At 43.7% G+C, this 13,583-nt stretch overlaps 1 protein-coding gene across 1 annotated transcript in view; it reads left to right on the top strand.

The window, feature by feature from the left end:
• The window catches only part of PPP1R13B (protein phosphatase 1 regulatory subunit 13B), a 116,603-nt gene that overhangs the window by 60,420 nt on the left and 42,600 nt on the right, over positions 1 to 13,583 (top strand). Inside the window, exons 3-4 of the mRNA XM_025391423.1 lie at positions 1,821 to 1,940; positions 8,187 to 8,263. Of these exons, the coding sequence (XP_025247208.1) occupies positions 1,821 to 1,940; positions 8,187 to 8,263 (197 nt within the window). The remainder of the gene's footprint in view (positions 1 to 1,820; positions 1,941 to 8,186; positions 8,264 to 13,583) is intronic.

Raw genomic sequence — 13,583 nt, 5'->3', positions numbered from 1 at the left:
CCTGCCCCAACACCCCCGAGATGGAGTCTTGCTCTGTCGCCCAGGCTATAGTGCGGTGACTCGATTGTGGCTCACTGCACCCTACACCTCGGGTTCAAGCGATTCTTCTGCCTCAGCCTCCTGAGTAGGTAGGACTACAGGCACCTGCCACCATGCCTGGCTAATTTTTGTATTTTTAGTAGAGATGGGGTTTCACCAAATTGGCCAGGCTGGTCTCGAACTCCTGATCCCAGGCAGTCTGCCCACTTTGGCCTCCCAAAGTGCTAGAATTATAGGCGTGAGCCACCCCGCCCAGCCACAATCCAGATTTTTGAAAAATAGGCATAGTATCTGAGACAGTTCACAGAGAAGGAAAATGGAATGCATTATAAATATAAAAGTGGTTATTTTAAATTCAACAACTGGGTTAGTGCTCTTCTCAAGTAATTGGTTAGATATTGGCCAGGGACAGTGGCTCACACCTGTAATCCCAGCACTTTAGGAGGCTGAGGCAGGCAGATCGCTTGAGCCCAGCAGTTGGAGACTAGCCCAGGCAACATGGCAAAACCCCATCCCTACAAAAAATACAAAAATTATCCAGGCATAGTGGCGTGTGCCTATAGTTTCAGCTACTTGGGAGGCTGAGGTGGGAGGATCACATGATCCTGGGAGGTGGAGACTGCCGTGAACTGAGATCATACCACTGCACTCCAGCCTGGGTGGCAGAGCAAAAACCCTGTCTCAAAAAAAAGAAAGAAGTGAGAGATTGTGAGTAAGCTTTGATTTTTAAAATACATTTATTTTTATTTACTTGGTACTGACAAACATTCACAATAATGTTGCCTGAGTCACCAGGAAGTGCCCTGTCCAGCCTTTGTACCTCTGATTGCCACGCCTGACATTTTAAGGAATAACATGGCCTGGTCAATTTATGTTTCTTTCAAGAATGGGAGGCCGAGCATGGTGGCTCACACCTGTCATCCCAGCACTTTGGGAGGCCAAGGTGGGTGGATCACCTGAGGCCAGGAGGCCAAGACCAGCCTGGCCAACATGGTAAAACCCCGTCTCTCCTAAAAAGACAAAAATTAGCTGGGCGTGGTGGCAGGCGCCTGTAATCTCAGCTACTCAGGAGGCTGAGGCAGGAGAATCTCTCAAACCCTGGAGGCAGAGGTGGTAGTGAGCTGAGATTGCACTTCAGCCTAAGTGATAAGAGCAAAACTGTCTCAAAAAAAAATAGGCTGGGTGCGGTGGCTCACGCCTTTAATCCCAGCACTTTAGGAGGCCAAGGTGGGTGGATCACCTGGTGTCGGGAGTTTGAGACCAGCCTGACTAACATGGTGAAACCCTCTCTCTACTAAATACAAAAAATTAGCTGGGCGTGGTGGTGCGTGCCTGTAATTTCAGCTACTTGGGAGGCTGAGGCAGGAGACTCTCTTGAACCCAGAGGCGGAGGTTGCAGTGAGCCAAGATGGTGCCGCTGCACTCCAGCCTTGGCAGCAAGAGCAAAACCCCATCTCAAAACAAACGAACAAAAAAACAAATGGGAGACATAATGCTTTGTGATAAATAAATTTTGTAAAGGGCAAGTTTCAGTGTTTCCTGTTTAATGTTGCAAAATTGCTTTCATGGATACTTTTTGTGTTTATCTGTTGCCTAAATTATTTCCCATTCATATTGCTTTTACTCATTAATGTTGAAATTCAGTGCTTGTAATATCTTTGAATTCTAACATATAGATATGCATGCGTGCATATATACATTCATTTAAGTTTTTTAAAAAATTTACTTTTTGTTGGAGTCATTTGAATTCTGGAGTAAAAAAGATGTGGTCTTTTTCCTAGAACGTCCCATACCCTTCGATCATATGATGTATGAACATCTTCAGAAATGGGGTCCACGGAGGGAAGAAGTGAAATTTTTCCTTCGACACGAGGACTCTCCAACTGAGAACAGTGAACAAGGTAGATAAATGCTTTCTTCCTTATTTGTTAATTTTTGCTAGAAAAGTTAATTTAAGAAAAATAGGAATAAATATTATTCACATACACCCACCCCTGCACTTGCAAGTGGCTAGAGGGAAAGTTGGTATCTCATGTTTCTTTGGCTTCTGTTAGTGTTGTTTACCATTATGGCACTGTTTTTTTTTTTTGAGACGGAGTCTCACTCTGTTGCCCAGGCTGGAGTGCAGTGGCGCAATCTTGGCTCACTGCAACCTCCACCTCTGGGGTTTAAGGTATTCTCCTGCCTTAGCCTCCCAAGTAGCTAGGACTACAGTGCATGCCACCACACCCAACTAAGTTTTGTATTTTTGATAGAGATGGGGTTTCACCATGTTGGCCAGGCTGGGCTCGAACTCTTGACCTCAAGTGATTTGCCACACCTCAGCCTCCCAAAGTGCTGGGATTACAGGTGTCAGCCACTGTACCCAGCCAATTACATCACACTTTTTAGGCATCAATGTTAATTAAACAACATACTCAGATATATAAAGGGACTTGGTGTTTAAAGGGATTGTTTTTGGTTTTTTTTTTTTTTTTTTGGAGATGGAATCTCACTCTCATGCAGGCTGGAGTGCAGTGCGCAATCTCGGCTCACTGCAACCTCCGCCTCCTGGGTTCAAGCAGTTCTCCTGCCTCAGCCTCCCGAGTAGTTGGGATTACAGGCACCCACCACCATGCTAAAGGGATTGTTTTTGGTTAAGTAACAGATTGGTCAAACCTCTAGATTTTAAAAGTATATAAAACCATGAAAAGACTAGAAGAAAGCTCTGGGAGATCTTTTTATTTTTAAAGTGAACAAGGCCTTTGTAAGTGTAACACTAAACCATAAAAGACAAGACTGATAAATGGATTATTTAAAACAAAGGCTGGGTGCAGTGGCTCAGGCTTGTAATTTCAGCACTTTGAAAGGCTGAGGCAGGCAGATCACTTGAGCCAAGTAGTTTGAGACCATCCTGTGAAGCATGGCAAAACCCCATCTCTACAGAAAAATTAAAAAATTAGCTGGTTATGGTGGTGGATGCCTGTAGTCTCAGCTACTTGGGAGGCTGAGGTGGGAGGATTGATTGAGGCCAGAGGTGAAGGCTGCAGTGAGCCATGATTGTGCCACCATACTCCAGCCAGCCAGGGCAACAGAGAGAGACCCTGTCTCAAAAAAATAAAAATAGGCCGGGTATGGTGGCTCACACCTATAATCCTAGCACTTTGGGAGGCCAAGGCAGGCGGATCACTTGAGGTCAGGAGTTTGTGACCAGCCTGGCCAACATGGTGAAACCCCATCTCTACTAAAAATTAGCCTGGCGTGGTGGTGTGCGCCTATAATTCTAGCTACTCAGGAGGCTGAGGCAGAAGAATTGCTTGAACCCGGGAGGCAGAGGTTGTAGTGAGCCAAGATCACGCCACTGCACTCCAGCCTGGGCGACAGAGCGAGACTCCCATCTCAAAAAATATATGTAAATAAAACAAAACCAAAAATAACTGCATGGCAATAACATCTAAAAAAAAGTCAAAAGATAAATTATAAACTGGGAAGTAGCATTTATAGCTCATATTGCAAAGGGCTAATTCCCTTTACACGTAAAGAGTTCCTAAAATTTGATAAGAAAAAAGCTTGGCCAGGTGCGGTGATTCACACCTATAATCCCAGCACTTTGGGAGGCATAGTGGGGCGGATTACCTGATGTTGAGAGTTCGAGACCAGCCTGGCCAACAAGGTGAAACCCATCTCTACTAAAAATACAAAAATTAACCAGGCATGGTAGCTCGCACCTGTAGTCCCAGCTACTCGGGAGGCCAAGACAGGAGAATCGCTTGAACCTGGGAGGCAGAGGTTGCAGTGAGCCTGAGATCGCACCATTGTACTCCAGTCTGGGCAACAAGAGCGAAACTCCATCTCAAAAAAAAAAAAAATAAAACTTAGTAGAATAATAGGAAAAACATACACACACAGTTCACAGAAAAGGAAATATACATGGCCCTAGGATATATGAAAAGATATTCACTTTATTCCTAACAAAAGACATGTAGAGAAAACTATCTTGAAATACTATATTTTACCTGTCACATTGGCAAAGATTGGAACAGTTAATATCACAGTGTTGACAAGGATGCTGAGAAACAGGCAGTCTTCTGCATTGCTGTGGGAGGCAGTTGGCACCTTCTATAGAAGGAAATTTGGCAATAGCTGTTAAACTTACAAAACATAAAACCTTTTACCCAGCAGTTTCATTTCTGAGAATTTATCCTAAAGCTGTGCCCTGGCACATACAAAATGATATATAAACAGGGTTATTCACTGAGCATTGCTGGTAGACACAACCTAAATGTCCACCAGGAGAGATGAGCTAAATAAATTAGGGTCCATCCACACAGCGGAATGCTCTGCAGCCGTAAATAATGAAGAACCTCTGTGCCCTGACCCAGACCATCTCCTAAACATGTTAAATGAATTAGCAAAAAGAATGGGCACACTTAGCTGCCTTTTGTGGAAAGATGACCAAAAAGTAATGTACATCTATATCTGTTTGTATGTGTATATGTATAAAGCAGTTTTGAAAAGATATCTACGCAACTGGGGATGTTGTTGGCCTGGGGGTAAGGGAAAAGTGGCTGTAGATCAGAGGAGGGAGAGTTGTTGATTGTATACCTTTTTGTTCTTTTTGATTTTTGAACCATGGGAATATACTATATATTTTTGAATTAAAATTTAAAGAAAATAAGAAAATTTTTTCTGAACACATATACACTGTACAGTTAAAAGACCTTTGGCCAGGCGCAGTGGCTCATGCCTGTAAACCCAGCACTTTGGGAGGCCGAGACAGGTGGATCACGAGGTCAGGAGATCAAGACCATCCTGGCTAACATGGTGAAATCTAGTCTCTACTGAAAATACGAAAAAATTAGCTGGGCGTAGTGACAGGCGCCTGTAGTCCCAGCTACTCGGGAGGCTGAGGCAGGAGAATGGCATGAACCCGGGAGGTGGAGCTTGCTGTGAGCTGAGATCGCTCCACTGCACTCCAGCCTGGGCGACAGAGCAAGACTGTGTCTCAAAAAAAAAAAGACCTTTAACTTGTTATTTAACAGTGATTATGGATTACTTCTGATATTTAAAAAAATGAACTCAAGCAAATAAAAGGACAATCCTTTATAAAAGTATTATTTCTGTTTTGCAAGTTATTCCCCTTTATTTGTATTTTATAGTAAAGGAAAATTTGCCCTTGGATGAGCTACTATCTACTTTAAAATCATCTTTCTGTAGCTGTAAATATTGTTATAAGGCTGTCTTTTAGAATACCATTACCTCCGGATCCAGGACACCAAGGCTCCGGGCTCAACTCTTCATCTACTTTTACCTTAGACCAGGGTCCCCCCTGTCTTGGGAACATCCACCTGAAGAGAAGGGTTAGACTGACTGACAGTTGAAGTGCTGCTTTAGTGCTAAGGGTTTATTTTAACTCTCTACCTGAGCTCTGCAGAGACCTATACCCTCCCTCAACTAGCTATACTTAAATAAAAAGTCTTACCTTTTACTTATTAATATGTACCTAATTCTTAATGTCCTGAGGAGAGGTTACTTTTTTTCTCACTTCATAAAGTTTGGAAATCGGCCAGGCATGGTGGCTCATGCCTGTAATCCCAGCACTTTGGGAGGCCGAGGCGGGAGGATCACGAAGTCAGGAGATTGAGACTATCCTGGCTAACATGGTGAAACCCCACCTCTACTAAAAATACAAAAAATTAGCCGGACCTGGTGGCGGGCGCCTGTAGTCACAGCTGCTGGGGAGGCTGAGGCAGGAGAATGGCGTGAACCTGGGAGGCAGAGCTTGCAGTGAGCCGAGATCGCACCACTGCACTCCAGCCTGGGGGACAGAGCGAGACTCCATCTCAAAAAATAAAATAAAATAAAATAAAGTTTGGAAATGGGCTGGGTACGGTGGCTCATGCCTGTAATCCCAGCACTTTGGGAGGCTGAGGTGAGAGGATTGCATGAGCCCAGGAGCTGTACATTCACTCTCTTTCATGCCCCGACTCAGAATTCCATCTTCCCTACCTGTAACACTCTACCCTCTGCCCCTTACCTCTGCCTAAAAGGGTGGCATAGAGAGTAGCTTATTGGATGCTGTCTCATGTTTTGTTTTGCTTTTGCTCACTATACTCCTCCCTTCAGCTTATTAATATTCTTTTTTTCTCTTTCTTTTTTTTTTTTTTTTTTTTTTTTTTTTAAGAGACAGTCTCACTCTGTCACCAGGCTGGAGTGCAGTGGTGTAATCTCAGCTCACTGCAACCTCCACCTCCCAGGTTCAAGCAGTTCCCCTGCCTCAGCCTCCTGAGGAACTGGGACTACAGGTGTGCACCACCACACCCGGCTAATTTTTTGTATTTTTAGTAGAGATGAGGTTTCACCATGTTGGTCAGGATGGTCTCAATCTCCTGACCTCGTGATCTGCCCACCTTGGCCTCCCAAAGTGCTAGGATTACAGGCGTGAGCCACCACCTCCAGCCCCTGTCTCAGTTTTAACTCTGTTAGTGAAGGCCTTTTTTTTTTTTTTTTTTTTTTGAGACAAGATTTCACTTGTTACCCAGGTTGGAGTGCAGTGGCGTGATCTTGGCTCACTGCAACCTCTGCCTCCTGGGCTCAAGTGATTCTCCCACTTCAGCCTTCCAAGTAGCTGGGACCAGAGGTGTGTGCTACCATGCCTGGCTAAATTTTTTGTATTTTTGGTAAAGATAGGGTTTCACACTGTTGCCCAGGCTGGTCTTGAACTCCTAGTCTCAAGTGATCCTCCTGCCTTGGCCTCTGAAAGTGCAGGGATTACAGGCATAAGCCACCATGCCTGGCCCTAATGCAGATGCCTTTTGGATTTTTTTTGCTTTTGGTTTTGGTTTTTTTTTTTGAGACAGAGTCTCACTCTGTCGCCCAGGCTAGTGTGCAGTAGTGCTATCTCAGCCCACTGCAACCTCCCCCTCCCGGGTTCAAGTGATTCTCCTGCCTCAGCCTCCTAGGTAGCTGGGATTACAGGTGTGCGCCTCCATGCCTGGATAATTTTTGTAATTTTACTAGAGACAGGGTTTTGCCATGTTGTGCAGGCTGGTCTCAAAACTCCTGGCTTCAAGCAGCCTGCCCGCCTCAGTCTTCCAAAGTGCTGGGATTACAGGCATGAGCCACCACGCCTGGCTGTAAATGCCTTTTTGAAAAAATTTTTCTCTTTTTTCCCCTCTTGGTAATATGAATGCCAAATTTTTATCTTTATTTTATTTTTGAGACAGGGTCTCACTGTCACCTGGACTGGAGTGCAGTGGCGCGATCATGGTTCACTGCAGTCTCTACCTCCTAGGCTCAAGCTATTCTCCTCAGCCGCCTGAGTGGCTGGGACTACAGGCACATATCACCATGCCTGGCTACTTTCTGTATTTTATTTTTGTGGAGACAGATTTTCGCCATGTTGCCAAGGCTGGTCTTGAATTCCTGAGCTCAAGTGATCCTCCCACCTTGAGAGAATCCCAGCACCTCCCAAAGTGCTGGGAATACAGACGTGATCCACCTTGCCCAGCCCCAAATTTTTATTTTTAATAGTGATAAAATACACATAAAATTTACCATCTTCTTCATTTTAAAGTGTTAAAAGCCTTTTGATAACAAGTCAATTTCAAGATTCTGAGATAGAATGTAAAAAGAAAAGATTTCATTTAAACAGCTTTATTTCATTTATTTTTAATTTATTTTTTTAAGACAGGGTCTTGCTTTGTTGCCCAGGCTAGAGTGCAACAGAGCAAGATTGTACAGTAGCCCAATCCTGGCTCACTGCAGCCTCGACCTGTCTCGCTCAAGTCCTTCTCCTGCCTTAGCACCCCAAGTAGCTGAGACTACAGGGTGTACCACCATACCCGGCTAATTTAAAAAAATTTATTGTGGAGACAAATTCTCCCCATGTTGCTGAGGCTGGTCGAGAACTCATGGGCTCAAGCTGTCTTGCTGCTTTGGCCTCCCAAAGTGCTGGGATTATGGGTGTGAGCCACTGAGGGCGGCCTAAACAACTTTTATAAAAGATTAATTGCAAGACCATTTTTTCAACTGTACTAAAGTCTTGAATTTCTCAGCCTGGTATTTTACACTTGTGTTCAATAAATATTTGAATACATGAAGAAATGGGAGAATATTACTTTTTTCTAATATGCCTTTCGGTGAGTTTGGTTCTTTTATTTCTTTAGGTGGCCGTCAGACCCAAGAGCAACGAACTCAGAGAAATGTAACAAATGTACCTGGAGAAAAACGCACTGAAAATGGGGTAAGTGAGAGTGAATTAAATTGAATTTTAAAAATTGATGGCTAGGTGCAGTGGGTTACACCTGTCGTCGCAGCACTTTGGGAGGCCAAGGTGGGAGGATCACATGAGGCCAGGAATTTGAGATCAGCCTGAGCAAGATGGTGAGACCCTCTCTCTATAAAAGGTTTTAAAAAATTAGTCAGATGAGGCCAGGTGCAGTGGCTCGCATCTGTAATCCTAGCACTTTGGGAGGCCGAGGCATGTAGATCACGAAGTCAGGAGTCGAGATCAGCTTGGCCAATCTGGTGAAACCCCGTCTCTACCAAAAAATATAAAAATTAGCCGGGTGTGGTGGCGTGCGCCTGTAGTCCCAGCTACTCGGGAGGCTGAGGCAGGAGAATTGGTGGAACCTGAAAGGCAGAGGTTGCAGTGCACCAAGATCGTGCCACTGTACTCCAGCCTGGGCAACAGAGTGAGACTCCATGTCAAAAAAAAAAGAAAAAAGGAAAGTCAGATGTAGCCAGGCATGGTGGCTCATGCCTGTAATCCCAGTACTTTGGGAGGTCAAAGCAGGCGGATCCCCTGAGGTCAGTTCAATACCAGGCTGACCAACATGGTAAAACCCTGTTTCTACTAAAAATGCAAAAAAAATTAGCTGGGCATGGTGGCGGGCACCTGTAATCCCAGTTACTTGGGAGGCTGAGGCAGGAGAATCGCTTGAACCCAGGAGGCAGAAGTTGGAGTGAGCCAAAATCGTACCGTTGCACTCCAGTCTGGTCAAAAAGAGTGAAATTCCATCTCAAAAAAAAAAAAAAAATTAGATGTGGTGGCATCCACCTGTACTCCCAGCTACTCAGGAGGCTGAGGTGGGATGATGACTTGAGCCCAGGAGTTTGAGGCTGCAGTGAGTCATGATTGTACCACTGCACTTCAGCCTTGTCAGAGTAAGACCGTGGTTTTGTTGTTGTTGTTGTTTGTTTGTTTGTTTGTTTTAGATTGCTTTTTACTGGTACTAATGAGTTTGGGTTATAACTTATTTTTAAATTATTATTTTTGGGGTAGATATTGTCATTTCTATTGAATATTTCAAAATATTATATGAAGTTATAAAGCAGCAGTCACTGAGACGTGTTGCCTATTCACGTGATGCTCCATGAATCAGATCACGTCTCCTTTGGAGCAGACTTCCACCTGCCCTTCACATGCTGCTGCCATGTCCTCTCCTGGAGCAGGCAGTGGGTGCCCTCTGTGCACGTAACCACAGCATCTCTGTGGCGGCAGATGGGCTATGGGCTTAGCTCGTAGACTAAGAGTTGAGTAGGCTGACTTGCTTTGCATCTTCAATGTTGGTTCTGGATCCTCTGTCAGGTTTTGACAGACACAATGGATGGTGGGCTGCAGTGTCTTCCTCCATCATTGTGGTATAGACTTGGAGAATAGATGGAATGCTGATCATAGGTGAGGGGAGCTGTGGAGGAGCTCTTTGTAAGAAATGTTGGTGTTGGCTGGGCATGGTGGCCCACACCTGTAATAATGGCACTTTGGGAGGCCAAGGTGGGTGGATCACCTGAGGTCAGGAGTTTGAGATCAGTCTGAGCAAGATGGTGAGACCCTCTCTCTATCAAATGTTTTATAAAATCAGTCAGATGAGGCCGGGTGTGGTGGCTCACGCCTGTAATCCTAGCACTTTGGGAGGTTGTGGTACACAGATCACAAGGTCAAGAGTTCGAGACCAGCTTGGCCAATCTGGTGAAACCCCCGTCTCTACAAAAAAATACAAAAACTAGCCGGGCGTGGTGGTGTGCGCCTGTAGTCCCAGCTGCTCGGGAGGCTGAGACAGGAGAATCGCATGAACCCAGGAGGCAGAGGTTGCAGTGAGCCGAGATCGTGCCACTGCATTCCAGCCTGGGCAAGAGAGTGAGACTCCGTCTCAAAAAAAAGAAATGTTAGTATGTGTTGAAAGAATGAACCAATAGGGACATTTTTAATGTGGTCTTTTCTGAAAATTTTAAAGACAACTTTAACAAGTAATTTTAAGGTTAGAGATTGAGTTTCTTTTTGTGCTGTAACACTAACTAGGCATCTAAGCGTAGGCAAGTTCCTTCCTCACACAGGGCTGGGCATGATGAGACACTGGTAAAGTGCATGGAGTCTAGAGTGTGACTGGCCCATGTTCAGCCCACTGGCCTCGGAACTTTCTAATGAGCTGAATTTGAGCAAATTACTTCACCTCTCTACTTCCCAACTTATTATTGAATTGCTAGTTCTTTTATTGGCTATATTTGTGACCCTACATCATGTACTTAAATCTCTGTTTATTTGCACTATCAACTTTAAACAGTATCACTGGACCTTGCTCTTTATAAAATGAGAATATTAGGCCCCTGCCATCTTCCCTTCCTTCCTTTCAGCTCTTGCAGCTGTACCAAACTTTTATGTTGTAAAGGTTGACAATATTTGTATATTGTTATCTAACTATAAACCTTTTGTGCTTTGTCTGTAGATTGGTTATAAAGTTGAAAACCAATTTAGTAGTTTTATTATTTTAGATTTTGCAGGTATTATCCACTGCAGAGCCATGTGGTATACTAGATTATATTTTCTTCTCTTTGGTTTCAATATCATAATCCTTCTGCCACTCAGGGAGAAATATTCCTGTTGTTAAGATTGTAGGTTCTCCCTCCTTATACTCTTTATAAAAGTCGTTTCACAAATCCTCTTCACATTCCTACCTTCTATCATTAAAGTAGAGATTTGTCCACTGCAAATCCAGAGCCTCTGCAGAGTTCTTCCAGGCAGATCTGCTTCAGGATGTCTTAAGAAATAGAGGCACACACGCCACTGGTAGAAATTTTCATTCAGTAAATCTGGAGTGGGGCCTAGAAAACTCCCCACGTGGCTATGTTGCCATGCCAAGCTTGGGAACATCCAGGTTACACTTTAGCAAGCACAGCTTATTTGTCCAACAGAATGTTGAAGATCTTTTTGAGTTCTAAGATTTACCATGGGACAGGCGCAGTGGCTCGCTCCTGTAATCCCAGCACTTCGGGAGGCCAAGGCAGGCGGATCACCTGAGGTCAGGAGTTCTAGACCAACCTGGCCAACATGGTGAAACCCTCTCTCTACTGAAGATACAAAAATTAGCCGAGCATGATGGCAGGTGCCTGTAATCCTAGCTATTCGGGAGGCTGAGGTGGGAGAATTGCTTGAACCCAGGAGACGGAGGTTGCAGTGAGCTGAGATTGCACCACTGCATTCCAGCCTGGGTGACAGAGCAAGACTCTGTCTCCAAAAACAAAAAAATAAATGAATGAAAGAAAGGAAGGAAGGAAGGAGGGAGGGAAGGAGGGAAGAAGGGAGGGAGGAAGGAAGGAATTACCATGACCTGAACTTCAGGGAAGATTAAATAGATACATTGAGTAGGCCGTGTGTTGAAGAAGTGAGGTGTATTATATATGATATAATATGTGGAAGAGACTCAAAAGAAAAGTATTCCAAAGGTATGATAAATTGGATAGACCAGTTTTGATGTGATGAGACCTTTTCCTTGATGAAGTTGTTTCTTGTTAATATGGAGATATTGTGTGTATTTCAAGATCAACAAAATTGAAACCTGAAACCAAACGTGTTTTTATCCTTTATGTGGCTTGTAATTAGAGGAAAGTACGAGAGCTCCTCTAGAGGCATAACTTAGTATTGGAATCATCACATCAAAGATGTTACTGTATTTTATGGCTTACACATCTACCTTTTAAGCTTAACAATACGTTACCTTGTGAAACACTTTATTGTCTACAGAGCACTTTTACGTGCATTTTAAGATATGAAAAACATCTTCCCCCAAAATGTTTCTGTGTATACCTTGGTTATAGAATAATGAGGTGCTAAGCCTTCTAACTTCTGGGTTGAGACATCTAAGGACAGATTAAGGAGAACTGTGAGGAAAGGGAGGGAGTGTGGGTTAGAAGAGAAGGGCAGAATGCTGAGTTGGTGTGATTGATGTCCATCAGCAGCTGCTGAACTAAGAAGCCAGGGAAGTTCTGCTCTCTGAAAATTGCAGGACAGCAAGTCAGGTTAGTACATGTGCTGGTTTGTCATTATGCTATAAAGGCAAATTGATTTGTTCTCATTATATATGCCTGTGTTGAAGCTTCCAAGATGTCCCCAGGTTCCGTGATTTGCTAGTATGACTCAGGACTAAGCATAGCTCTTGAGTTGCTACAATTAAAGGATTCAGAGCCAGATCAGCAAAGAGGAAAGACACATTCGACTTAGGTATCCTGGAAGCACTTTTTCCTGTCTTCTCAGCCAAACAGGTTTAAAATCTGAGTCAGTTTTTGCTTCATTCTAGGATATCCAGTAAGTTGCTAAGACCAATTGATCCTACCCTCCTGTGTTTTCTTCTAAGAGCTTTATAGTTTTAGCTCTTGCGTTTAGTTCTGTGATCAATTTTTGAGTTAATTTTTGTGTATAGTGTGAGTTACAGGATTCAAATTCATTCTTTTCCATGTAAATATCCAGTTCTCCCAGCACCACTTGGTGAAAAGACTATTCTGTCTCCCACTGAATTGCCTGACACCTTTGTCAGATCAGCCGCCCATAAATGTGATGTTTATTCCCAGAGGCATTGCTAGTGTAGTTACCCAGGCACCGTTTTCCATGTGGCGCCCAAGACTCAACTGTGCCCGTCATCTCCTAGGCCAGATCACATTTCAACTGTCTAGAGAAAAACTCAGACTTCTGCCAGGAGAGAAGAGAGGCAGTCACCTAGGAGCATGCAGTTGGGGAGGAGATAGGGATTTAACTGCCTCTTAAATATCGTTCACTCAGTCTGCCTTATTTTCAGTCCCTACATTTTATTCCCCTTTCCAGAGGTACATGGTGTTGTCAGTTCCTGAAACTTTGAAGATTCTGTGCTGTAACTGGAGTGTTCATCCAGTTTTACTCCTTCTGGCTTGAGGTTTGTCTCAGATGTACTAGGTCAGTTATTTCTCATCTGTTCTTTTGCCAACTTCCAAACATCTGTGTTGTGTGCACTCCTGTTAGTCCTGCTTTTGTGGGTTTACATTATTTGATGTCAAAAATCCCTTTACTGTCAATTAGTGGAGTTTTGGGATTTAATGAAATTTAGATTAATCCTCCCTTATGAGCAGAGCCAGGTGTGAATTTATTTTAATTTCCTTATTGGGCTTTGTTGAATTTACTGATTCTGAGTATTGGCATCTGTCAGCAATTCTGGAACATTCTCTATTATCTTGACAAGTATTTTATCTTCTGCATTCTTTCTGTTTTCTTCTTTTGGAACTCTTATTAGACCTTCATCTTTCATTTTATTCTCCTT

Source organism: Theropithecus gelada, chromosome 7b, assembly GCF_003255815.1.
Source record: "Theropithecus gelada isolate Dixy chromosome 7b, Tgel_1.0, whole genome shotgun sequence".
Lineage (NCBI taxonomy): Eukaryota > Metazoa > Chordata > Mammalia > Primates > Cercopithecidae > Theropithecus > Theropithecus gelada.
This window is presented reverse-complemented; position numbering and strand designations above follow the sequence as displayed.